This window comes from Siphateles boraxobius, unplaced genomic scaffold, assembly GCF_051911475.1.
Source record: "Siphateles boraxobius isolate OS27281-9 unplaced genomic scaffold, OSU_SipBor_1 65, whole genome shotgun sequence".
NCBI lineage: Eukaryota > Metazoa > Chordata > Actinopteri > Cypriniformes > Leuciscidae > Siphateles > Siphateles boraxobius.
In genome coordinates, this window is record NW_027509192.1 from 13,845,604 (window position 1) to 13,873,203 (window position 27,600).

Below are 27,600 nucleotides of genomic sequence, written 5' to 3' on the forward strand. Positions count from 1 at the left end.
AATCTTCATTTTCATGTAATTCTTGAGTGGGCCTATCGTCTTCCGCATTATTCTCCTGATTTAAGCCTAAGGTGCGCTCAAGGTTCAAACTGAAAAGGCTGAACGTCAGACGTGTTCATCTAGCTACTGTCAAAACTTAGCTAGCTAGCCGGTACGTTGGAAAAACAATAAACAAAGCTGCTATAGCGGCTAGGCTACAGACGGCTACAACCTGTACACGTCACTACCCAGAATGCATTGAGACATAAATAACTATGGCGGCCTACGAGTTAACGGATTTTCGGCTTTTTTTTATAAAAACAAAAAAATTTGGATTGTTTTTATATCAACTTTTTATAGCTGACGCCCATGTACTGAACTGAAATAAGAATACATTTTCTTACGAGGAGATAAACATGGCGGACTGTGTACAGCTCACTCGATGCGGGGTCTATGCTAACAGGTTCAGTCTTAAGCATTTGTGAAGTCACATTGCTAGAATCTGCAAACGGCTTGTTCTGAGACACTGCTTATGATTAATGGGGATTAAAAAAAGAGGAGTATAGGTGGATTTTTACTATTATAGGGTGGTTAGGTACACACACTGCCGACTCACATTTATGTTCAAACACCATGTAAAAGTATATTTTGCATAATAGGTCCCCTTTAAGCAACATTTTCTGTGACTGATAGCTAGCATGACTGAGGTTATTCTACACAATTTTAATGGAGTTAGTCGTTTTGCAGCTCAAACTGCACAGGAGGATGAACTCCACTATCGTACACCCAAAATCTGATTGTCTCATCATTATACTTAGAAATCAGTCTTTCATACCGATCTGGAATCATTTTAGCTCTTGAAGTATAGGGGTTTAAGGGGGATTAACTTGTTCTAGATCAGCGTAATATCATACCCTTGCTTCTATTAATGCTAAATGCTTGCCAAGTTGGCAAGCCTTGGACTAGTCAGCAAGCCTGTTTGAAAAAAGGAGGAGGGGGTGGGAAACCCAGATGGTTTAATGAGCATGAGCCATCTCTGTCTCAAGTTACTTTATTATAATCCCTGCAAAGGTCAGCAGGAAACAACAGGCTTATAGGAAATCAGAGAAGGTTAGTTATTTTGCAATCAGTGCCACCTTGTTATTATTTACCTCGTCCATTGAAAGATCAGTGAATGGTAAGCCCCACCATTTAGCTATTACTGATGTCTCAAATGTCTTACTACTGCTCTTTTATGTTTAGCCCTGAGGAAGCACAGTATTACGGTATTGCTACTGTAATAGTGAATTTCAGATCCCACTGACAGGCCATTTTAAAACCTGCCTATTACAACTCCTCCCAAAGAAATATCTCTGTGAGGGGAATAAGGAGGCCACATCCATTAACTTTACAAGGTGTACCTTGCCTAAGGAAATAGTTAAAAATGCAGCCTTATTTGACTGATACAAATATGTTTTCTTCTTCCACAAGAGCAATTTTTTAGTGTTTTCTCCATCAATTGAAGTAATCAACATTTGTATATTGCATTGTTACTTACAAAAGGCTACGCGTCACAGTGCAGCGGCAATCAAGACGCTCAAGATGAGACAAGGAACAATGGAGGCCATTACAGAAATTAAGAACCTTTTAAGACTGCCATGCTTTGATTCAGTCACAGCTGTTCTCATCATGAATAAATGATTATTTGTTGACTGAATACCTAAAATTATGCTTCCCATCAAGAATAAAAGACCACAAGACTGATATAGTTTTTGTTGTTTAATAAAAAACAAGTCTTTGGCAGATAAAGAGATTTGTCAATAAATAAAACTTAATATAATACATACAAATACATGCATGCTCACACTCACACACAATAAATTAAGCAGTTTGGATCAGTGGGATTTATAATGTTACAATGCTGGTGAGAGGAAGATCACAGTTGCCCAGAATATAGTCTCTTTTCATTGTGGACATCTTGTTTACGACTTTGAATCGAAGTGTCCTCTGGCAGAGATCATCTTCCGATATACCGTCAAAGAAAAAGTCCTCATTGAAGATTGGATTGCGGCTCTTTCTGATGACCGTGCTGCGCTGTTTCTGGACTTTTCCGGGCATGAGAGAGAGGCTAATGCTGCAGTTAATGCTTTTAGGGTCCACAGACAGAGCATACAGGCCTTCTGCGCTAATGAGGCGGACACGCAGTCTCTGGTTTTCAGGGCAGTACTCTGCTGACAAACGCAAGGTCCCATCCCTTCCAACAGGCACCAAATTCTCTTTCATCACCCTCTCCCGGTGCAGAACCAAGTCCATGGGGAAGATAGCCGGAGGTGCCAGGCTGAAACCACACTGGAGAGGTTCTACAAGGCCGTCAGATGCTCTCCTCATGATGTTGGGGCTGTTGTCCGTGGAGCTGTTCTCGTCCGTCGATAAGGAATTGTTTCTGGACATGGCAGCCTTCCGGAGGTTGCGGTAGAGGATTTTCTCATGGCTAAGCGCTTTGAGGAGAGAAGACTTTGGTGGGCATCTGTTCAGTAGAGGAGAACTGAAGGGGGAGGATTCTGCCGAGGAGGTAGTATCGCTATCCAGAGTTCCCTGTCGGTGCAGGGTGAAGCCTTTTGGAGAAAGTCTGGAAGTAAGAGCATTCAGGCTAAAGGAAGAAGTGGAGCTTGAAGATGGCAGGATGGGGGAAGATGGCATGGAAGATTTGGAGCAAGTGTTCGATCTACTCCGGGGAAGAACCAAGGGGATTCCACTGGAGTAAGGGTCATTGTGGAAGAGGGACTCCTTTCTTCTGGTGTGGGGACTTTCCAGCAAGGTGCAGAAGCCATAGCAGGTTTGAGCTTTAGCTAAGTGAGGCAGGGAAAGTGCAGCCTGGCTTTGAGGATCACCATTGGTGGTTTCCTCATCACTACAGCCATTGTCATATGGTCCATCGTCAACACTCTCCACCTGGATGATATGATTATGTAGTAGCTCTCGGTTATTGACCTCTCTCTTTGGACTTCCCTTCTCACATGGAGACACTCGGATGCATGGAGTCGGCCTCCCCTGTTCAATATTCTTGCCCTCCACTGGGCTTGAGATCTTGGGGGGAATGCAGAACTCTGGAATGGTGTCCGGGGTAATGATGTTTGGACACAGCAAGACTTTCTTGGTTTTCTCAATGGATGACTTGTCTCCAAACATGATGTCTCCGATTTTGAAGCTGTATTCCGTTACAGAAAGTGGCAAGTTGGTCCTTTCGACGGACACTCTGATCTTCTCTACCACCCACATGGGAATTCAGTTTGGACTCAAGTTAGAAACACTGCAAAAATAAAAGATCTGTGGTTACAACTCTGGTCCATTTAGTTGAATTACAAAATTGGGCAATAGTTGTCTGTCTTTATATCTTAATGCCAAAGCATTTTGTATGCTGCTTACCTTGTTTACCCGATTCTCCAGTGGAGGAATTGAGTGTCTGTTCAGACAGGTCCTTGTTCTGTATGCTGCATTAAAAAAGGTCTTCAGGGTGATAGCCAGGAGTCTTTAATCAGCAGGCTCAGACTCTCTCCTGTTAGACCGGCTTCTCTTTGTGACACATGTGAAGGGCTCTTGGCCTTTTATACAGAACAGCGCTGTGGGCGGAGAGAAGGGCTATCCGATCACACCCACGAGTGGTAGGAGAGTGCTGCCCTGCTTTCAAGGCTACTGGTTCCTATATAAACTCGCAAGCCACGACACTTTAATCCAAGACTGGGAAAGGTAAAGGCCAGTCTGATAAGCAAATTGCAATGAAATCCAACGAATTTGGCTGATAAAACAAAGGTGTGTGTGTGTGTGTGTGTGTGTGTGTGTGTGTGTGTGTGTGTGTGTGTGTGTGTGTGTGTGTGTGTGTGTGTGTGTGTGTGTGTGTGTGTGTTTCCATAACTCTGCGTGAGAATTGTATTATTAGATGTGGGTTATAGGTTAATGATACCTGAGTATGAAGCAAATCCAAATGTGTCTGGCATTTTTCACGCGGAGACTACAGTATTAGTTATACCAATGACGGAACACAGGCTTTGATGTATCTGGGTCAGCAAATACAAAGGTCTAAAGCAAATATACTGAGCTTACAAACTCATACACAAGCTAGGCACAATAATCCCTAGGTATGCCTTATAAAACTATAATGAAAAGGGGCCTGCTGATTGTTTGATTGGTCTAAGATTTGTTAATAATGAAACTTTTTTTTGCCTTTTTGCAATTCTTATTCATAGAGATATTTATATTGTCATAACCATCTTTTATTCAAATTGTTGAAACCACGTGTTAATGCAACGCTGAAACAACATAAACTACTATGTACCAACATTTAAATTAATCACACTTTAAATTAAAAACACTTTGATTGAATTAAAAAGTTGCTGACTTAAATTTTTAAGTACAATCAACTTGGATCTTTAAGTCATTTTAAATTAAATTACATTAAACTGACTTTAAAAAATAAGTCGAATCTTGTTTTAAACACAGAAATTACACTATATTGAGCCTTCCCTTACACCTTAACCCACCCTTAAAACTACCCATACTTCAAGACCTGTCCCTAACCTTACCCGTATCCCACCACAATGGCATCAAGTGTTTTGAAATCCAATATGAACACAATAAGTACATTGTACTTTTTTTATGCAAGTACATATTAGTTAAGGACACCCAATATAAAGTGTGACCGAAACATTTATATATCAAAGAACAGCAGGCACATGAAAGTGATCCATCCACAATCTTACACTAATTATGCTTAATAAACCAAAAATGTGTACTGTCATGAAAATATACAAGAATATAATTGCAGAAACATAAATATTGAAGAGTGCTCTCTTGGCTAGACATTGATCGAAATAATAAATACAGACAAATACAGAGGTTTCAACGATGCCCTCTTGTGGCAGGATACAGATGAGCTTTGCAAAATTTGAATGCAGGATCTCCTGTATAATTCCTTAATAATAACTTAATATTCACACATCTCTGTAATATCATATTAGCCTAATTCCAACCGACACTTCCAGACTATTTCATTTGATAAAATGTGTGCAGTGTAGCCTCTGGTTATGTACCTTCGCATAGGTGATTTACAGTAGGCTATCTCACACTACAGCTGTCTACAACGTCATGCTTGATATTTATGTCTTTGTTTACGTTAGCTCATGGTCAAAGTTCGAGGGGTTATTGCCGTAAACCAAGAGAATCAGAGAGGTGGACAGACGTAATGATCCTAGAGTGTAGTGATGCCCTTTTGATGGTTTCTAAGAAATGTTGTGATCACATTGAGTAATATTTAAGGCCTTAACAGCAGGAAAGGCTTATTCTAATGTTTGAAAAGCATGAAGTAAACAAGTGCTTCAATGTTGATAAAACTTTTTAAATAGCACTTAGAAGCCATTTAGAGATTGTGAACAGCTGTACAGGAAATAATTGCCATATAAATAGGATTGTGCTTTACATATATATATACAGTGTATACCGCCGCAGAAGTCACCCCATGCTGATTCCAGACTAGATTTGTGATATTTCTTAAAATTAGTACACTTGAACAAAGTGAAGACAGCACTGCATTTGCTCGGATAGACAGGGTAAAATAATTATTTTAAATAATTAGTTTAGAGTTTTGCAGTTTTATTGAAAAGAGGAAGGAGAGAAAGAATTCTCTTTTTTAATAAATAAATAAGGTCCCACTTGATATTAAGTGTCCTTAACTACTATGAACTAACATTTCAATTAATCAGTTGATACAATACATTTATTGTGTGCATCAGTGGTGTAGTCGGGGTCATACGCACATATACTTACTTTTTACGACTTCTAAGGATCAATATTTGTGTCATAGATCGCTCTTCGACGCCTCCCCCTAGTCATCAAAGATCACAGTCTCCTGAATACTGAACTACGTTTCCCATCTGTCCCCCTCCTAGTCCGAGTCTCATCCCTAATCACTTACACAGGTGCAGCCACTTCTCCTCCCTATAATAACTGCTAGCTCCCATGGCTCCCTGCGAAGTCTTGTATCCGCCTCGGCATACACCACTGAGCATTCTACGTTCCATTGTCTTTCCTGGTTTTCTGATCCTAGCCTGCACTTCTGATCTGCAGGGGCGTGGTAGCGGGGGGATAAAGGGTACAGAGTACCCAGGGCCCGAAGGGGGGGGGGCCTTAGAAGTCGCCGAGCTGAGTCAAAAGTCCGTGGCGGGGGGCCCAGCTAGATGGTTTGTACCCAGGGCCCAAAATTTGGTAATACACCCTTATCTACGAGTGATTGTCTGCTACCTGCCCCGACCCCAGCCTGGTATCGACTCTGAGTTTGGATTTGCCCTACATTCCTGTTGATCATTGATTTCTCTCTGTGTTCATTCTAATAATAAAGTTACTGCGAATGAATCCACCCGTCTCTGACTCCTCGTTACAATTTGCATATACCCCCTTGTTTTTCTTTCTTTTCTTTTTTTTGCTTTGAAAGTCCATAATCTATGTCATGTGAGCTTCTCTTTTAACCGCACTCAAAAAATTTAGGCTTTTTTCAAGATTTACGCATTTCAGTTAATAGTAAAACTCAATCAAATCAAATTGAATAATCCTTAGATATTAAAAATTTTAAATGAGTAAAAAAAAAAAAGAGCTTATAAAACATTTCGTATAAATTTTAAACTGAATATGAATCACATAAACTAAATGGTCCAATCCCTTGTTCTATAAAGATTTATACAAAATGTTTTATTAAGCTCTAGATTTTTTACTCATTTAACATTCACTTGAATAATATCTAAGGATTATTCAATTCAATTAATTATCTATAATTAAATTAATATCTATAATTTCGTTGACCTTCCCTTAAACTTCACCTTAACCCACCCTTAGGTCACCTAAGGTCCACCATGCCACCAAACCTGTCCCTAACCTTACCCGTATATCCCACCTCAATAACATCAACAGTGTTTTAAAACATCAACAGAATAAGTACATTGTAAATACATAAAAAAATAATAGTTGTTAGGTACAGAGTATTTAAAGACACCTAATATAAAGTGTGAAAAACAAACTGTATATTCTTACAATAACCCTATACCCATAAACCTACCCATCACAGAAAACGATCTGCATTTTTTTTAAGTTTTAATATGTTTTTAAAGCCATTTGGTTTACGAGGACAACCATGTTTACGTTGTAATACCCATGACATTATACACATTTGTGTCCACATAAACCATACAAGATCACACAAACACACATTAGGTTTCCATGTTTTATGGGGACATTCCATAAATTTAACTTAAACAAAGATTATTCAGTACAAACTGTATATTCTATCCCCTAACCCTAAACATACCCATCACCCCATCACAGAAAACTTTCTGCATTTTTACCTTTTAAAAAAAAAACATCCTTCTTTATTTATAATGTGAGCTGTTTTAATGACATTTCATGACGTCCTCATAATGTAGGGTTTGACAAGACCACCCCCCCCCCACACACACACACACACACAGACACACACACACACACACACACACACACACACACACAGACACAGACACACACACACACACACACACGCAGACACACACACCTTGTTTTTCTTCTTTCAAGCAGGTCCCTTTCCTAGCAGCTGCTTTTAATGATTATCATGGGTCACCATGTAATGAACATCATGTGTTTTAGGGTCACCTTTAAATGCAACCTCAGAATACCATCCTGAGAACTTTCTCTATACTGCTTCAAAAACAACCCATAACCCATTAAAAGAAAAGAGGGCCTCTAACCGTTTATTTATAAAACACGGAAAACAGGGCAGGATTTGAAACCTGCATGTCTTTTTCAGAGTGAACACTAGAGGACAGCATCCTGTCAGTAATGATGACTAAAGCTTATCCCTCTAATGACTCTTGGAGGTCAAAGGGGCTTGAGGATAAGCTGGCTGTGCTGATGCCTCTTTATTTACATTTCCTTTGTTTTGGTTAATCTAAATATATTTTGCAACAGAAATACAGCAGTCAATATGGTTGTTTGTTCATGTGTAAGGAAATAACATCTGTCAAGTACAGTGGTATTGATAGTCAAGTAAAAGTGGTATTATAATATATTATATATATTATAAATACTGTATATATTGTGTGTGTGTATATATATATGTGTGTGTGTGTGTGTGTGCTGTCAAGTTAATCACGATTAGCAGCATCTAACAAAAGTTGTTTACAAGTGTGTGTGTGTGTGTGTGTGTGTATACTGTATATACTGTATATAACATTATATTTATAAATATTATATATGTGTGTGTGTGTTTGCGCGCATCTGTTTATATATACACATTCACACACACACACACGCACAGACACACACACACACACACACACATATATATACAGTATATACACACACATATTATGTAAACTAAGACGTTTACGTTTAATCGATTTGACAACACACATACATACATTATATACATTAAAAAAAATTTTTTTTTACAACTGTGTGCGTTTATAGTATTAAATATAGAATACAGTGCACACACACACACACACACATTTGTTTTTCTTTGGTCCATCTGCAAGTATACTCACACACCTTTTAGTTCTTTCTTCTTTTTTTGCATTCAACAGTACATAAGCACCTCTAATGATACATCTAATTTTCTGCTCTATTAGCCTCATTAGCTGTGCTTGCATATTCATCATGTACACAAGCAGCAGTTCAAGCTCCATCACCACGACAACACTATCAGTTACAGCAACAGATCCAGATGAGCTACAATGTGCACACACACACACACACACACACACACACACACACACACACACACACACACACACACAAAGACGAACAGAAACTAAATCATATAGCTGAACATGCGCTTCAGGAGAAATACTCAATACATACTCTATAATGTCCCAAGCTGGTCATTGGAAATAAAGGTCACTCTGAGTATACAGACAGACGTCTGTGAAGTCTTCAGGGACCGACCTATAAATGTTTGATGACAGCTCTCTCTGAGTATCACTAACATACGGAACCAGAGAATCTCTCTAAAAGAAACAGTTGACTTGAAGTCCATTTTTCCCCTTTATATCTGAATTGTAAATGTAACATTCAAATGTTAAGGGAACAAACAAACATACATTTTCCCACAAAATAGGATTCAGAATCATTTGTGAGTACACTGTCTCAGATTGGCATATTTAGTCGCAGTAATAGTGACCTCATAAAACAGAACTGTACCATGGTACAGTGAAGGTATCAGTTGGACTGATATTTCTCTGATATTTGGCCATTCTGAGAGTATTAGCATCTGCTGAAAACAGAAATGGAAATGTTCACATTATTTCCACAGTTCCAAAATGTACCAACAGTTTTTGTGTGTAAATATTTTATATACAGTACATCTACATTGCTTCCATTAAATTTTAATATATATTTTATTTTATACATTTACTTTATTATATAAATTACATACACACATACACACACTGTATGTATATATATATATATATACATACATATACACACATACATATATTTATGTATATATATTTGTGTTTATATATATCCATATCCAATAGCTGTGTGTGTATGTGTGTGAGTGTGTGTGTGTGTGTGTGTGTGTGTGTGTGTGTGTGTGTGTGTGTGTGTGTGTGTGTGTGTGTGTGTGTGTGTACACATACGTACATACATATACACACAAATACATACATACATACATACAAATATTGGATATATAGCCAAATATTCCTATTACTTCATTATGCCCAACCAGGTCCAGGTTTAGAGATCAGCTCAAGTTGCATGGGCGGGCAAACAAACTCACACAAACACACACACACACACATGCATGTGTGCCTTCAGTTTAATACATGGGTCTGTAACACTGATAGTAGGCAACGACTCGTTCAATAATCGCACTTCAACTTGAAGGACTTATCTCAACATCATATTGCCTCGATGGGGGACCCTAGTAACAAGAGGGGCGGGGCTTCGTGTTCCAGAGGCAGGACCGCAGTTCAGCTCGCGCTGCCTCTGAATCAACTCAATCATCTCTCGCGCACGAGAGCGCGTGCTGCCTTTTAGGTAAGAAATTATTTTTTTCTCTTGTTCTTATTTGCAACTGAACCGTTTTGATGCATCGCACGTGGAGTTCTTCTTTTGTTGGGAGTTCAAGGCGCTTTGGTGTTGATTTATGGTGGACATGTTATGATGGAGCCGAATGAATGGGCGGTGTTGAGTCTCGTGCGGCGTGATGTTTGAATTCTGCAATCTGTCAGTGAATTTGAAGCCAGTGGTTTATTCCTCCTTGGGTGTGAGTGGATTGACCGTACATGATAATTATCTATCGGAATTTTGCTTGTTTTTAAATGTGTTATTATTTTATATTCAATGATAATTTCAGCTATTCTCAGAGCATGTGGAGTTGCTTGTCACAGTTTTACCTTTTCTGGATATGTTGTAGTTAGTCGCGCTGATTTTAGGTATCATGAAGTCCTACGGCGTATTGACATCGAGGAACGGGGTTAGCCTCCCTCTCTCTCTGTCTCCGATGATAGATGGATTTCTTTGGAAATGATGTACGGCCTATTTACATGCAAGGTGCTAACGCAAGCTGTTTGCAAATGATTTAAATTTACCGATGTGAACGAATCGTTTTTTATTTGGATCTTTATAATGAACCGACTCAACAAACTGGTCTGAACGAATTGGTATAAGCCCTCTCGATTCTGTAACTCAGCTACTTAATACCGATAACCGTGACTGAATTCAGAATAGAATACTTATACGTTCATATGCCATGTCTTAATATCACAGACATGTTAAGAGTAAAATGCTATAGTATTCCGTTCCATTCGAATTCCCCCCCGTTAACTTCGAACAAGACCGACTCGCAATTATCCGGGTTAACCACTCACTGGCTCAGAACCATTTGTTTCGAACACGTTCGATTGGTAACGAGTCGAACATCGATGAGCGCGCTGATTGGGTAAGAGCAACCGAGAATTTGACTGATTGTTGTAAATAATGTAAGTAACACCGAATAACAAAAATGTTAGGCTTATACTATAACAGATGTTGAGACCATGAGAAGAACTTGTTTTTTTTCATATATAAAGAGCCGATGTGTAAAATATTATTTGGAAAATATTTAGTTTCAATTGTTACATCACATTATTTTCTACTCACTATAGGTGTTAGACGTATAATTTATTAATTTAGTATAATATAACACAGATTTTCTCTAAATTTCCTCTAAACATCTGATCTAAATCATGGCAACAACAAAGTGGACAAATGAAATTACAGTAAATAACTTAATAAATCTTAATAAAATACAGAAAAAAAATGATTTGCTTATGGCAGCCTTTTTTATATATTTTAACATTTTTATTTAAGCCTTTTCATTATTATAACACCGCCAACTGACCACAGTGTCTTCAGAGTTATGGCATGAAGTACTATGGTATGGTTTTTATTTTATTATGGCATATATCTCAAAATTTCTTATTCCATTATTTTTTTTAGTAAAATAGGCCACACCCTTCATATCTCATCAGCTACAGACAGCCATGTTGAATTCAAAAATCAACATGTCTGACTCTGATCATTTTTTGACATTGGCACTCGAGGCTATACATTTATGGTTAATTTGGTACAGAACGGGCCAAAAACCTAGGAATAATTCCCAAATCTAGTTTATTTAATATCCTTGTTGGAATGCGTCTCTTAAAGCAACAATTTTGAATGTAGAGCATGGCAATTTGTAGATTATTTTGCCTGTCGTTATATTAATCTTTCATATAAGCCCAATAGTTGCTTGATTACAAAGAAAGATTGTAAGAAACATTATGTTATATCAGATCTCCCAGGAAAGCTATACAGGAAAAAAAATATAGGCTATATCACAAGATGATGCACTGATTCCTCAATACAAAATGCATTCGTGCCTACAACATAATGTAGTCATATTTGCTTTAGCGTTACACACACATCTGTTTTTCAGCAAGCAGTATAAAAAGAGAGACATGGTATTTGCACTTTAAGCCTTTAACGGCAGTCTTCTCGACAGTTAATAGCCTGAAATGGATTATTGTCTTAGGTAATCACACATAAATGGATATATGGACCGTGTGGAAGTCGTGCCCATATATCCGGCAGTTCAGGCTCTTTGATGAAATCCGTGTTTTCCTCTAGTGCCACACCTCTTGGAATCCGTACTGTACTTCAAAGGCATGGCAACTCGCGATGCATGAGTGTTACATTAGAGCAGTGCATTTCAGTATAAAAGAGACTGAACTAGCAAGGATGAGCATATTGTTCTTCTTGGCAAAATCACCTTAAGATGGATCAATAGATCTGGATTTGATAATTATTTGTGACCAATACAGTTTAAATGTAATCCGAATGATTGAAAGTGCATTTCATTTATGCATCACCACCATCATATGTATGCGAACGGCATTGATTGAGGCAATGTGACGGTGACACATATATGCACTTTGACCTAGTTTTAACAATCTATTAACATCGTCAATCAATCATGACCTTAGTGCTAGTTGCTTTAAAAAACAACAACAACAACCAGATTTGTTTTGACCTGGAATGCGTTAACGTTCACATTTATTTAGGATAAATCGCTTTGAAATGTTTGATTCGGTGTCAGATGGAGGGAGGCCGCTGCACTACTGGAAGGAAAAGGAAATTAGCACTGCTGTTTGACAGGAAAAAGGGATGTTTCTGTATGCGCTGGACTGTGTCAAAGTCATATGAGGTCAAGCCGGTGAACTCTCGGTATTATATTTTGTTCTTAAGGAGACACATTCATTTTTATTATGGCGAAACCATCGGATGTCTGTTGCAGCAACACTCAAGTCAAAAGTAATTAGTATGAAGTGGGATGGCGTTTGATAGAGCGTGCAATCCTAATGATGTGTTTACATACAGCGCAAGTTAGACACTTACGGTAACATGAAAAGCATAATTCAGCAAGACCATTTATGAACAGTCTTATAATATTTTATTATATACAGTATGTTTAAATTGTAGTCCGTTACTGATTCTAAATGACATGACAATAATTGCAGTTAGTAACGTAATCCATTACATTGCACATTTTAGGTAATGTAAGCTGACTACTTTTGACCTAACTCTTTTATCACATTGAATTGAATGGGGTAATATTGTTTTGATATAAAAATACAAAGAGTAAGAACATATATTTCATTCTTTATCAACTTCAGAAAGTGCATAAACATTACATTATGCCAGGGTTTCCCACACTGGGGTTCGTGAAGGAACTGCTGGCGGTTTGTGAGTTTAATGAAAAGTTAAGAATGAAATAAATCATAAAACTTATCATTAAAAATGTGTTTGAAGGACAAAAGCCTTCCAAAGACATGGCAATACAATGTTAAGTGTTTTTATGACGTAGGCCAATGATTAATTTGTTCGTCAGGAGTTAATTTGATATGCAATGTTGAGAAAAAACTTCTTAATAGTGAAATGATTTCTGTAAATCCAGTCATCAAATGCTTTGTGGCCTCTCAATTTTCCATATTAGCCACCTGACTAGTGGCTGATCTGTGTGAGTAATTTCTCTGACTTTCTGAATGTATAAATTATATGTTTTTTTAGAAAGAAAAATTGAAAACATTAAAAAAAGAAGAATTAGGGAGAATCTAAAGTGACGAATCAATAAATTGTGAATGATTTACTGCCATTGTGCGAATAATTTGTAATCAATCATTTTTTTTTTTTTATATTATCTAATTACAAGTACTTAATTTTTGGAATCAGATTACGTAATCCAGATTGCATTTACTCAGTTAATACCAAGCAATGCTGGCTTTGATGTCTCAGTAGTGGTTAAACATGAGATATAATTCATTTTTGGTATTTCTAACGGTCAATCTTTGGTCTTATGATGAATCTGTTATTTGTTCCCAGGCAAATAGTTTCGACTGACACCTGTCATGTGAAATCCTCTTAACCATTGAAAGGATGCTACAACAAAGATATCGGCGCACACAGACATGGCAAATTGATTTATTATTTTTATGAATTTATGACTTGACCTAGAGAATGAAAGCTATAGCAGATGCAGCCATGCAGGTAATCAAACACTCTCTCTCTTCCTCTTAACTGAAGCAGCCCATTCCCTCGTGGCTAGCTCTAAAGTGACGTTTTCTAATTAGTAACGGATTCTTGGACTCAATTTTCAAGCTGTCAACTTGGAGTTGAATCTTTGGTGGAAGAAAGTAGTTCCGCACACAAGAGTTTTTTTTAAGAAACTCCGTGTTTTTTTTTTTATTAGTTTCAATTTTTGCATTGAACTGTAATATAAAAGAAATATCATACAAATAGTTGTGTGCTGCTATATATCCAATTTTAACACTTCAATTACCTTTGCCATCCTCTATCACTATCTTGAAGTTAATCTTTTAATAACACTAATAATTTTAATAAGTCAACACTGTAAATTGTAATCTTTAGCAAATGTCAAAATGAATACATTTTTCATATAGTTATAATATTGTGATGCCTACATGCAATTATAGCTTTTAAAATTATTAGTTTATGTTTTATTTACATGATAAAAATTAATTTTATCATGTATAGAATTTAAACGTCAGCCATAACAGGAAAGTAATTATCAGCTTACCAGTATCTGCCATCATTTGAATTTCAATACATCCATGAATGAAATTATATCCAGGTTCATTATTTCTTTAAACTTTCTTTTGATCCCACAAGTCTAATTTGGTTGCATCCTTCTGATTCATGAAGTCTGACTGGTGAAAAGGCCTCTGGTACTCTAACTTGACACAAGAGGAAGGATTTGTGTTTTTGTGATGAAAGGGCACGATGGGAATTAAAATGCATGATTAATGGACAGAGAGCTTGATGGTAAAGGTTATTGCTCATTATGTGTATTGATTATGTCCTGCTTCTTTATTCAGCTGAGTGACTTAAAGATGTACTGAGCAACAATCCTATCTTGATGAAACAAGTTTCCCGTGATCTCAAAATTGGTCGTATATGGCCACTTTTTGAATATGCAATTGTGAATCTAGAATAAACTGGTCAATTTGCCAAGTTTGAAAGTATGAAATCGCGTTCTAAATTATAATTGGTAATGCTCTTTGCATTAGCTGAAATATTATGCAAGTTATAAAACTTAAAAAATTGTTTCCATATTCACAGAAAAAAAGAAAATACAGATAACACCTGCTTTCTTCTGGTTGTATATCCCATATGTGAGGTTATAATTAGCTCTCCCTCGAAGTGTCACAATCTGGGATGCAAGTTTTTGCTTGCCAACTACATCTGATAAAATGTATGACACCAGTGACACCACACGCAGAGGACAAAACAAGAATATATCGGAGAGGAATTGGAAGAAAATGTAAATTCATGTTAGGTCTGGCTTTGACTTTGAAACAAATTAGAAGAAATATTTCAGATGCTGCCATTTCTGTGCTAGTGTACATGAATATCTCATGAGAGTTGAATAATTGACTATTGGTCCAACAATCAACTACTCGCATTGTGAGTAGTTGGTTTATATAGATTTCTTTTTGCATTTAATTTTTAGCTGCTGTTGTGTCACCAGGAACATTGTATTTTTAAGATATAGTCAAGTTAATAATAGTATAACAATAAAAACACGTCTAAAGACACCGTCCAAACTGTTGCGCTCCAGCTGTTTTTGAGCGCAAGAACGCATCTTATGTAAACATACCCATATAAATGTGTCCAATCAGGGTGAAACCATAATTATGCAAAACAAGCCATCAACTAGTCGATTTTGAAACCATCTTGTTTTGCAGATCCCTAGTATCAGGGTTCCTCACGTATCTTACCGTGTTGGAAAAGTGAAAGCTCAAAGCAGCTTTATTTTGATTATTGCCAATTATATTTCATTCTTCTTGTGCTTTAAATTATGAGCAATTCAGTGACAAGAGCTTTCTGAATGATGAAATTGATGTTTGATTCATGTTGTGGTTTTATCCAAGATCAGGAGCTCAGAGAACTGTTGCGTTAATGCTTAGTCCTAGAATTACTAACGAATTGTGTGACGCCCCATCAATAATGTATTGATCGATTGAGACAAAGTACAGCACTTTCAAGACACTGTAAAAACCAGCAACCAACTTCATTCTATACTCCTCTAAAGCTGGTATGAGGTAATATGATCTGGTAATTAATGTGAGTAATATCAGCTTACCTCTTGATACATTTCCCGTATGTATTTTCACAGAGACGGTAATTAAAATCATGCCTTCTGAATGTATTCTTTTTTTGTGCAGTGACTTGGATCAAGGGCCTGCTGTTAAGGAGGTCATTATCAAATGGCTTTGGATTACATTTGGCCGTTATGTCTTGGGTAATTTAAAGTTCGTTTAGCGTAAGGCTGTCCTCTAAAATGTAAATCGTGAAAAGGCAGGAGGTTGTTGTTTGACTGTTGTGGATGGTTGGCTAATCTGGCTATACACATTTTAAGCTTAAACTAATACTCTTAAATAGGCCTTCAGGCATAAGCACTGGGATATTAGCATGGTGCTAATGATGTTGTGATGATCCTATAACATTATTCCATGTTTTAAAGGGACATTAAGTAAGAATTACTCCCATCTAGCGGTGAAATTGTATTTTGCATTCAAACGAATTGTGCTCTCCAGCGCCTCGCGTTTTCTAATGCGTGTTGCATCTACGGTAGCCGTTTTGTACCAAAAAGCTATGACGGGATGTCTCCTAATAGCACTTCGTCGAGTTTTCCTTCGGGTGAACAGGTTTGTTATTTCAAACAAACTTCAAATTGACACAACGAACAAACGAATGTTACAGTATGAAGTAATGAGTGTCAAAAACATGCACTATTGTAATTAGTAGTTATGCCTGTTTACTCATTATATTTTTTTTTGAAGTATGTGCATTGTTAGATATCATCATCAGATGATACAACAGTAGGGAGAGGAAGAAGTAGAGGAAGAGGACAGAGAGACAGTGGATCAGTGGGATCTAGGCGAGGAGGTGGACGACGAGGAAGAGGAGGAGTGTGAGAGTCAATACAACGACGACAAAGATGCCCGGCAGCTACAAAAGCTACATACAGAATTTATGCGTCTGTATTATTCAATGTGAGGTCACAGTATAAATGATAAATAACAGAAAATATCAGATAACATAAAAATTGAAATAGACTTAGCTATGCAAACAATGCAAGAACAATCATATGCTCCATTAAAATATATTTGTATCGAATTTCTAGCTTACAAAAGTAAACTTACAAACTTTTTTTAGCGCCTTCTCTACTCAATAGCTGCTATTCATCAAAGAGCCTGTTTAACTTTTAACTGTAAATGTTCTTCTGTATATATATGTTCTCTTTTGAATTCTTTCTCCTGCATTAGCTCTTTCCACCGGGAAAAAGCAATCCCGACATTCACTCGTGTTTTTTGTATCCTCCGGTCACGTTTCCTTTTACGATCATTTTTGGTCTGTTTTGGCGAAGAGGATTTCTTATCCAGTTGCTCGGCATAGGTATGGTCCGCCATTAAAAATAAAAGTGACAAGCGCCTCTCACTGCTCTGCTCCTCCGTTTCTGCTGCTTTCAGTTACGTCACGCTGGCTCTGAACGAAAACGCGTTGTGGAAACGTGTTGGCGTACTTTTTGTCCCTCTCTGCTATTATAGTTTTTCAAGATGGCGGAACTACAGGGAAGCCTCCGTGGACTTACCCGTCCCATGTATATAAATATAATAAATTCTTCGTTTTTGAGGATAAATCAGATAATTGGCAGAGGTATTTGTACACCATTGGGGACATATTTATGAATATAAATATTGATTTTAGATTATAAATTACCTAAAAAGTTACTTATAGTCCCTTTAAAGGATATAGGGGATTAGATTAAAAATCAATAATATATTTATAGTTATTGGTATGGTTCATCCAAAAATGGACAATTCTGTCAGCAGATAGTCTCTTGCTATTTACACAAATGGATGTTAGTGACTATATGGCTTCAGAACATCTAGTTCATGAGTGAGAAGAATACTTTTATGGTGCTTTTTTGTCGTTTATGGAGCTTGAAAGCCACTGGTCACAGTTTACTTTTATATGGAAAAGAGCAACTTGGACATTGTGCAAAATATCTCCTTTTGTGTTTCATAGAAAAAGAAAGGACAATTATGATCATTTTTATTGTGTGAATTATTCTGTTAAATCCATTGTAACTACCAAATACTCAAAAAGAGAATTCCAAAATTCCCATTTAAGTATTCCATAGGATCCTGATGCTCTTTGGGACACTGGAAAAATCGTAGTGGTAAACCAATATAGTTGGCAGCCAAACTGGGGTGACGTTTTTTGTAGCTGATTTCTGAGGCTCTTGATTATAATCTTTATTGCATATGGTTCATTAGGCTAATTGAAGGAAATTTATTCACTTCACTTATGGAATTGATTCCGAGTAATTAGTTCAAATCTTAATGCTTGCTTGGTTTACTATCAGTTTAGTTTCATGTGTTTTGGTTTGGTAAATTAATGTTTTCTACTGTATTGACAGCTCTTACTAAATTCTTCATAAGCAGTTCTGAATTGAGCCGGACTGATCTGATAAAGCGTTGTGTTTTCTGCATAGTAAACCTTGTCATTATAAATACAATATATGGAGGGATAAAGTTTCTTGCAAGTTAGACTAACCGGGTAATGGACGCCCAATTTAATGGTTCATTGTAACAGCTGGTAATTTCCCTTTAACACGATTCAAGAGCTCTAAACGATAAGCTGACTTTTAACTACTGACTCTCCCTTTCCCTCTGCAAATCACTTAGCAAGTGCCTTCCCTCTTTCTGTTGTTGGAGTTGTTTCATCTCCAAGAATAACAGGCCTGCTTGGAATTCCTCAGGAAATGTTTAGTCGATGGACTAGGAGACAAAAGGGTTCATGGCTCATCGTCAGTGGAGAGAATCAGTGTGGAGTTTGTCCTGAAATGAGCGTGAACATGTGGGTGTTTTTATGGCTATACTGTTTAGTTTTAGTTAAACCTTTGGGTTCTCTATCCCACTGGTATGCTAGGTTACTTCATCCCAGCATAGATTGTTGATTACTTGTCTGATGAATTCCCCCCCAAATCCACAGGGTACCTTTTATAACAGAAACCTTGGGGACAATTTCTCTTTTTCCGTTTACTCAGCCTCATTTTGTTAAAAAACATATGTTGTATGACTTACTTTATTCTGTGGGGGAAAGAATTGTACATACAATGAAAGTCAGTGGGGTTCGGACCAATTGACTGACAAAAACACTTGAAACATTCTGCAAAATATCATCTTTGATGTTCCACAGAAGAATTCAAAATTCAAAAATGTCTTATCTCAAGACAACAAAAAAAATCTCAATTGACCTATCAACCTTTCTGGTGACATAATCCAGACCTTGTGGGTGGTAACAATATTATTCAGTAATATCATAGCCAAAATTTTCCTACCTTACTTTCTTTCCCAGTGGATATTCAATTCGCTATATTGTGGAAGTTATATGCATTGTGGATCATGTTTTCTTTAACACTAAACGATCATTCATGAGCTCCATCAGTTATTTTAATTGCAAGGATCAGTGTTGGCTATGCTTCAAGCAGTTAAAATTAGCTCTTTCATTCACAGGCCAGTAGATAACAGGAAGAAATGTAGTGCTGTATCTTTTGTTCCGTGAGGCTGTTTAGGTTGAATAGAGGAACTTTAATCGGGCTTGTCCATGTGAGTCGTCCTCATTGAATGTTTCCTCGTCTGGCCGGATCCTGCTTGTAAAGGTCTCGATGTGGATTGTGTTATTGTCAGGTCTGGTACTCTGTGGATTTGTAGTGTACAGTAGAGGAGGACAATGTGGTGTTGTTTGTTTAGGTCTGTTTTGCATGCTTGCGTCAAGAGCAATCGATGAAAATTGTTCCATTGAATAAATAATGCCTGAAAGCAGGGGCGTCAGCATATTTACAGCGCTATACTCTAAAACCATTAGCGATAGTTGCGTGCCAGCTCTCATCAAAGTCAAGATGACAACATCTTTCCCATGAGTCCTTTTGTGAACCACACCTCCACTCGTTTTGCCTTTCTTTCCCACTGTTTTTCCAGAAAAGCTAAACTCGGCAGAAGTGTACAGCACTGGGGGGTGGGAGGTGCGGTTCTTTGGGTCTCATTGTTGGAATGATTCTCTCCCCCTCATTCATGTTTTCCAGCTCTCCACTCATTTCCTCTCACCTCTCCTCACAGTCGGAGAGCACTCCGAGGGGGCTCGTCTGGGATCAGAAGTAAGCAAAATAAAGGGAAGACCAGCAGAGTGTGTCCGAGTGTACGAGTGCTGCACTGTGATTATACAGGACTCTATCTATGTAGATGTGTTGTGGTTCTGTTGCTGGGTTACTGCTCAGGGAGTATGGGGTGATGGGAAATGGGTCAGGCAAGGAAGTCACTGTTTGGTCAACTTTGGAAGGTTTGTACAGTTGCCAGGGATTTTACTCTTAGAGAATTATTGTTAGAAATTGTTGCTGTTGATGGTTGACAGATGTTGATTATGTTAAGAATCAAGGTGAATATGATTGCTATGATGTTGGGGATGACAACAGTGTTGATGATAAACAATAATTCCTCTTCTATAGGATGCAATTACTCCACTTACGCTGCTTTTTTGCCTTCATCATTATCACCATCTGTGGTATATGAACTGTATATGTGCTGAAGACTCATGTAGACTCATCTTTAAAGTAGAAATCAGCTCTGTAACTGGTAAGACCTTAGTAACCAGGTCTTTTACATTTTTTAAACTTTACATTTTTTAAACAGAAATTAAACTCCATAATGCGATTCTGGGTCAGGCATCTTCAACCCTGCTCCTGGATATCCAGGCTGCATTCCACTCCAAATTTTTATGCCTTTCACTTGCTCGGATGTGCGTTATTGCTTACGTTGCAGGATGGCCCACTTTTGGCAGAACTCGTGCATAAGGTTTAAATGGAACACACTAAGCGCTTGATCACTTGGAATTCACTATGGAGCTGATTTATTATTTAAACCTTTTTTTTGTTACATATACATTTGTTTTATGCACCGTTCTATATGCATGTAGGCCTAAGTTGTTGGAGAAAATAGCCTATATAAAATCCTATTGGTATATGAGCTCTTGGAGAAAAATTTAATTACATAAACGAAAAGAAAATATCAATAGTATAAACTTTGGCTGTGAACATAAGGTAGCTACAACTATTATGTGACTAAGGGGCTGTTTACACATCATTTTCCACTAAAAACGTGAAACTTTTTATGCACAACAGCGTTTGGAAGCCTGAAAAGTTTTTGAAAACGGTCTCTGTGTAAACAACAAAAACGCAAATCCCTGAAACCGATGATGTCATGCACATGCATATTATGTGTTCAATCTATAGTGCTTATAATCTAATGGCCTAGCAGAAGAATACAGCGTTTTTAGTCGTTTTTCACGGATCTATGTGAATGGGGATCGTTTTGACAATGGGGTTGACTGTACGCGGAAAACTCAAAGGAAAAACCTCTTAGTTTTAATCTCATCGTTGCCTTGTAAACGTACCCTTAATCTTAATATAATTAAAATATTATACAATTTTTGCGATTAATCATACACTACAGTTAAGCGCAATCTGCTGTGACATCACAAAATCAAGTTGAATTGTTGGATATAGAGCTGCTTGAAGTGCTCCCTTGGTCAAAATCGAGGGGACGAGGGCCTATCCAAATAAACGTCTCTTGCCCGCTTGACAAAGTGGAACTCACTTCAAAATGGTGGGGAAGTGCTTAGGGAAGTTTGCGAGTGTATGTCTAAAAGCAAAGGGGAACACACCCCCACGGTCCTTCAGAGTTTAGCTTAAACCCTAATCAAACACACCTGAATCAGCAAATTAAGGTCTTCAGGATCACTTTAAATAAAAGACAGTAGTGTTGAAGCAAGTTGGAGTTAAACTTTGTAGGACATTGGATCTCTAGGAGCACGGTTTAAGATTCCTGTTCTAGGATATCATGGTTGGTTCGCTAAGGTGTTTCCATGCAGTTGCAAAGGTGTTTTTAAGCACATTTCTGTGTAGATTCTTCTAGTGTGTTCTGATTGGTGATACGTACTGTATGTGGTGGTTACTTAGGCTTAAATCAAAAGATTTCACCCTAAGTGATATTCTCGTCTCTGGATATGTTTGTGGCTTGATTGGTGTGGGAAGAGTAACATGCTGAAGTTACAATGATTTCCGTGTCTGCCATTGTGCCGTTAAATAGGTAGTCCCGTCTCAATTGCACATCATTGGTTGAGCCATAAGCTGACACATCAGACCACTTAAACAAACATAGTAATGTTTTGATAGAACCTCAGAGAAAGTGTTTACACTATTCGGGAATAAACGCTAGTAGTTATAGTTGGATATGATTGGTTTAAATTGGTTTATTTATTTTTTATTTTATATTGCTTTCTAGGTTTCATATTCCCAGATGTGGCTTTTCTTATGCAATAAAGATTAATAAAGCTGAAAAGATCCAGTCTGCCAGATGTTTTTCTTTTTCTTTTCATTTCTAGCTTGTCGCAAAATGTCAATTTATTGAACCTCACATTGAGGTGAATTTATTCAGTGATATTGTATTGAGTCAAGCAGGCATACTATTTTGTTCCTGACCTTGTTGTTCCCTGGAGAAGGACAGCAATTACAAATAGCCTATTGGCCTTTGTGAACTCTTTTAACCAATGGGTCAATTCCTTGTGCAGCATTTTTGATCTTAGCCCAGGGGTCAGGGGATGCATATGGGTGGGATGGACTCAACATAATGATACATGCTCTTGGGGTTTATTGATGGGTTTTTAGGGCACGGCTTGTAAGACTGATTGTGTATTGTGGAGACTCCGGTATACTGCTTAGAGAAAAAGCGTTTACACGTTGTTCTTTCATTAATTTTCTGTGGGAGGTCATGAGATACTGTCTCACACGCACTGGGACATTGTGGAAAAGGGCAGTGGTTGATTCCCTCAGGGTACTGTTCACACAAATGAACTCCAAGAACTGAACTCTTGGAAATTGAAATTGAAGCTTCTGTTAAGCAAGACTTTTTCTTCATCAAGTTTACACAGATTAAAGGAGTCTGTAAGACTGTATCGCACATTTTTGCACTTTGAAATGACTGATTGGTTAGCAATAGTGCTCCCAGTTTTAACTAATCTGCTGAAAAAAAAACATGCTTGCTTAAACCAGCCTAAACTTTAAGAACAGAAAATAAGCTTAGGCTGGCTTAAGATTTGTGTGTGTGTTCTCATCAGAATTGGGAAATATATGTAGCATATCGGTATTTCTAATAAACATATAAAACATTTTTTAAAAAAATAATAGTTTGCATTGGCCTGTATTCTAAATTGTAAATATTGAGATAAAAATCTCTGAGAAGATTTTAGTGACACACTGCCTCTTCAGCAAGTGATATCGGCCAGAACAAAATTGGAAAAATGCGAGATAACTGATTTTGAGAACATTTATTTTTGTAATTCTGTTTGGTACCACTAGTTGCGCAGACATTACACAGTGCAGCTTTAAGTGACCCAGAAACTAAATAGCAAATCCTTTCTGTATCAACCAGCATCTCTCAGCTCCTTCTGTTCTCTCCAGCTAAGAGAGAGCGGGCCCACTGTACATTTGGCAGTGTCACCATGACTCCAGTCCATTAAGAGAATTAGCATGGGGCTCTCCCGGGGCCATGCTGGATAGGATTGTCCCACCAATCAGCACACAGACAGCCCCACTTGGCAGCCCGTCCCCTCTGGAGTCGAAGGTTAATGACAGGGCTGTTTAAAAGATTTCTCACTGCACAGCTCATTCAGAACGAAAGAGAAGAAAAGGCACGGTAAATCGTTCTGGTGCCGATGGGTGTCTGTCTGTTCTTCCTGCAGAGGCATTGATTCTGTGATACTGAAGATTTTTAATCAGCATTTATAATCATTTTTTATTATTTGCGGGTAATGAATGGCCGCCGTGGCTGCAATGTTTATGCTCATTGGTTTATTCTCGTAGCTGTAGAGTGATTTTTCGAATTAAACTGAATTATGATTACACCTTGTGTGTACGAAAGGATGCAATGGAATAGGAATGCACTCTTGTTACTGGTAAGCACAATTAAAGATCTTTTTTTTAGAGAATCACTTGCATTTCTCACCTGCCTGTAAGATGTCCTTCTCCAGTGTCTAAAAGACAACTGAAGATGTCTTGCCTGTTCTATGTTTACTGTTGGGAACAATGCTAAGCTCTTCTGTGACAAGTTGCTGATCCAGCAACAACAGCTGCAACCTCTCTTCCTCTGCCTCTCTTTCTTCTGCTCACTGTACTCTCCTTGCCTACTTCCTTTCCATTCCTATCTTGGAATGGTTTCACATCTTTTCCCTTTGGAAAATGGTTTTACATTCCATCCCATCCTATCCTTTTGCATCCCTTCCTATTTCTTTGGCTATCCTATACTTTTGCATTCCTTTTATTTTGCATGTCCTTTACTATGTTTTTGCATCCATTCATATTTCTTTGCCTATTCCTATCCTTCCCATCCCTTTTTCTTTGCCTATCCTATACTTTCAAATATTTCTATATCCCTTTTTCTTTGCATTGCCTTGTCCTGCCTTGCCTTGCCTTGCCTTGCCTTTCCTATCCCCATTCTGATTCCAATTCTGGGATTCACGATCCACCGATCTACTTTTTTCTCTCTTAATTAATCTTCTTAATAAAACTTAAAATATTTTTTTTATTTAGTTATTACACATCTAATAATTAGTACTTTTCAAAATAAATTACACATTAAAACATTTAATTAAAACACTTGCATGTTAGGAATTTTAAATATACTGTATAGCTTAAAACATTACAAGCAATAAACAAAGAGCACTTTCAGTATTTAAGAGTAGGCTATCTAAACGTTTTCCCTTCAAGAGCTGTGAGAGATTTTTCTCTTTTTCTCAGTTTTACTGTTGTTGGATTATTACTGATGACATCATAGGCAGTGGGAGATCTAATAAGCTGCATTCACACTAATGCACAGATCTCTTTTGAAATGTAAGATGTGTTTTGTCCTGTCGGTTCAATCCCTTAAGACATACTGACTGCGTTTACATTAATTTCGTGTTATAAAACCATTTTGAGATGCCAGCACATTTCACCACTTATACGGAGCTTAATTGGTCGCCTGAACAATTAGTTGACTAATCAGTCTTTAGGAAGATCTATATAATTGGTTGGTATTAGGTTTCAAGATGCGAGATTTTAGAGATTTGGATTGATTTGAAATTCACCTGATAAAACACATTTCCATAGGGGTTGTTGGAGTAGGCTAGTAGATGGAGCGCAAGAGAACATAATGCAAATCCTTTTTAAAGGGGAATAATTAAAAAGTGCAACTTTTTTATAAATTACATCTCAAAACTGTACATTTAGGTGACAATTGCAACACATCAACTATATCCTCTGTGTTGTCAGCACCTCGCTCTCAGACTTGAATGGGATGTGTGCAAACACAGCATGCTTTCACCTGAGGGATACAAATAGCTTGGAGAGAGAGTAAAAGAGAAAGGACGTGTATTGTGTTAGCATAATGCATTTTCATTGACCTTGTCATAAGGTCATAATTAGGTTTTGTTCCCACTGCAGATAGTAGTGAAATGGACTCTGCACTCTGCTTTTATATCAGAGAAACGTGCAGTGGCTTGCTTCACAGGCTCTTTGGTCGGGCTCTTTATAGTGCGTGTGTGTGTTCTGATGTGTCTGCAGTGTGGACAACCTCACTGCAGGGCCTGTTTAATTCTGCACATGAGCTTTTTCATTACCCTCTACTTTAACTGTCCGTTCTAATCGTCAGAGCAATTAGCAGCCCGATATGGTGCAAATGAGAGGTTGGAAGAAAAGATAATGTCAGGATCTCAGAGGATTCTTCCCTCCACAGTGTACTTATGATTATTTTGTCCTCTAAAATATAAAGACATCATCCCTGGGAACAAGAATAGCTGAAGACAGCTGCTCAGTTCTTCAGGTGACTATGAACAAACAGAGCTGTTTGCCTGTTGTGTATTTTTGCCCTTAATGAAGAACAGGGTGGATGACATATATCAGGGCAGAGGGACGACCAAATAAAAGAGAAGTGATGAGTGAGTCGCTTTTGAGGTGCTTTTTTATCAGGTAGAAAAGGTACTGTATCGGATTACAGCATACTCAATAACGGTATGCATGTTCCTATGTTGATTATTACTGGCTTATGCATTGTGATCTATATCTATCTATCTATCTATCTATCTATCTATCTATCTATCTATCTATCTATCTATCTATCTATCTATCTATCTATCTGTCTGTCTGTCTGTCTGTCTGTCTGTCTGTCTGTCTGTCTGTCTGTCTGTCTGTCTGTCTGTCTGTCTGTCTGTCTGTCTGTCTGTCTGTCTGTCTGTCTGTCTGTCTGTCTGTCTGTCTGTCTGTCTGTCTGTCTGTCTGTCTGTCTGTCTGTCTGTCTGTCTGTCTGTCTGATAGCATGTATAATAGTATATTAAGCTTTGCTGCAAAAATGAAGTTGTAAGTTTGATGGAGTAATTCTGTTCCAAAAATACTCCTTCCGGTTTGTCACAAGTTTCAGAAAGTTTTTTTCGAATACGGGCCTGTGTGACGTCAGAGTCGCCGGAATTTCCTTATACGGGTCTTAAGGGCACTTCTCCCGGAAGGGCGCGCGCGCATCTGTAGCCTAGTGCGTGCGAGAGTACGCCTATGCCCATCAGAGCGCTGGGCTCGGCTGCGCTGCAATTAAAAAAATGGCACCAAAAAAGTGTGTTTTTGGTTGCCAGGGCAAGACAACATTGCACAAATTTCCAAAGAACCCAGCGTTAAGGGACCTGTGGATGGATTTTGTTTTTCCAGAGCAGCAACGGATTTGTGCAAGTGTTTTTGTTTGTTCCCTTCATTTCGACAGTAATAGTTTTATAAACAAGGCCCAGTTCAACGCCGGATTTGCAGATCGCCTAATACTCAAAGATGGAGCAGTCCCAACGATAAAGGTTCACGGTCGTGCGTTGGGAACCGCAGGCGGTGAGTAAAACTGCTTCAGATGTCTGTGAGTTGTTAACTATCGGCGTGTAAGCACAGAAAGTAAACAACATGATCACATACAGTTAATGTATCTATGGAGCATGCGATGTATGGTGTGTGTTTAAATACATTTGTTTAGCTGGCCACTGTAGGTGTCAGTTTGTTTATTGTAAAAATAAAGCATGTCCTCATAAACCAGTCTGTCTGTTTACAACACACAAATGTTGTAAAACTCGCGCATGACATGGTGTTCTAAAAACACTGCGCTCAAGTTCAAATCATTTCTATTTTTAAAAAAACGCTCGAGACCTTATGTTTTTCACCCATTTCACTGCCCATCTCACGTTTTTGTGAGCAAAAACGCGTTCTGTATGAACGAGCCCTTATATTGTTTAAGTTATAAGTTATACCGTTCCAGTAGGCCTACACATAGATATCATATAGAGACTAGATGCCCTATTGGCCGCTGTGGCGCAAGAAATGCGGCCGCCATATTAAGCAGGTCATACTCCTATTTGCGTTGCATAGCAGCAGTA

General features: G+C 37.9%; 2 protein-coding genes across 2 annotated transcripts in view; one reads left to right on the forward strand and one right to left on the reverse strand.

Annotated features, from left to right (window-relative positions):
* Positions 1 to 1,724: 1,724 nt before the first annotated feature.
* On the reverse strand, positions 1,725 to 3,538 carry c2cd4a (C2 calcium dependent domain containing 4A). Its single transcript, XM_077211109.1, has 2 exons — positions 3,385 to 3,538; positions 1,725 to 3,268 (listed from the first exon to the last, which is right to left on the reverse strand). Exon 2 carries the CDS (start codon positions 3,235 to 3,237, stop codon positions 1,864 to 1,866), a length of 1,374 nt encoding a protein of 457 aa, XP_077067224.1. The 5' UTR covers positions 3,238 to 3,268; positions 3,385 to 3,538; the 3' UTR covers positions 1,725 to 1,863.
* A 6,466-nt stretch (positions 3,539 to 10,004) lies between these two features.
* Positions 10,005 to 27,600, forward strand: part of tln2b (talin 2b) — a 154,979-nt gene continuing 137,383 nt past the window's right edge. The window contains exon 1 of the mRNA XM_077211108.1: positions 10,005 to 10,041. The gene's annotated coding sequence lies outside the window, so the exon portion shown is untranslated. The remainder of the gene's footprint in view (positions 10,042 to 27,600) is intronic.

Excerpts from the sequence above, each read along its gene's own strand:
- c2cd4a (XM_077211109.1), bottom strand. The coding sequence starts at position 3,237 with ATGTGGGTGGTAGAGAAGATCAGAGTGTCCGTCGAAAGGACCAACTTG.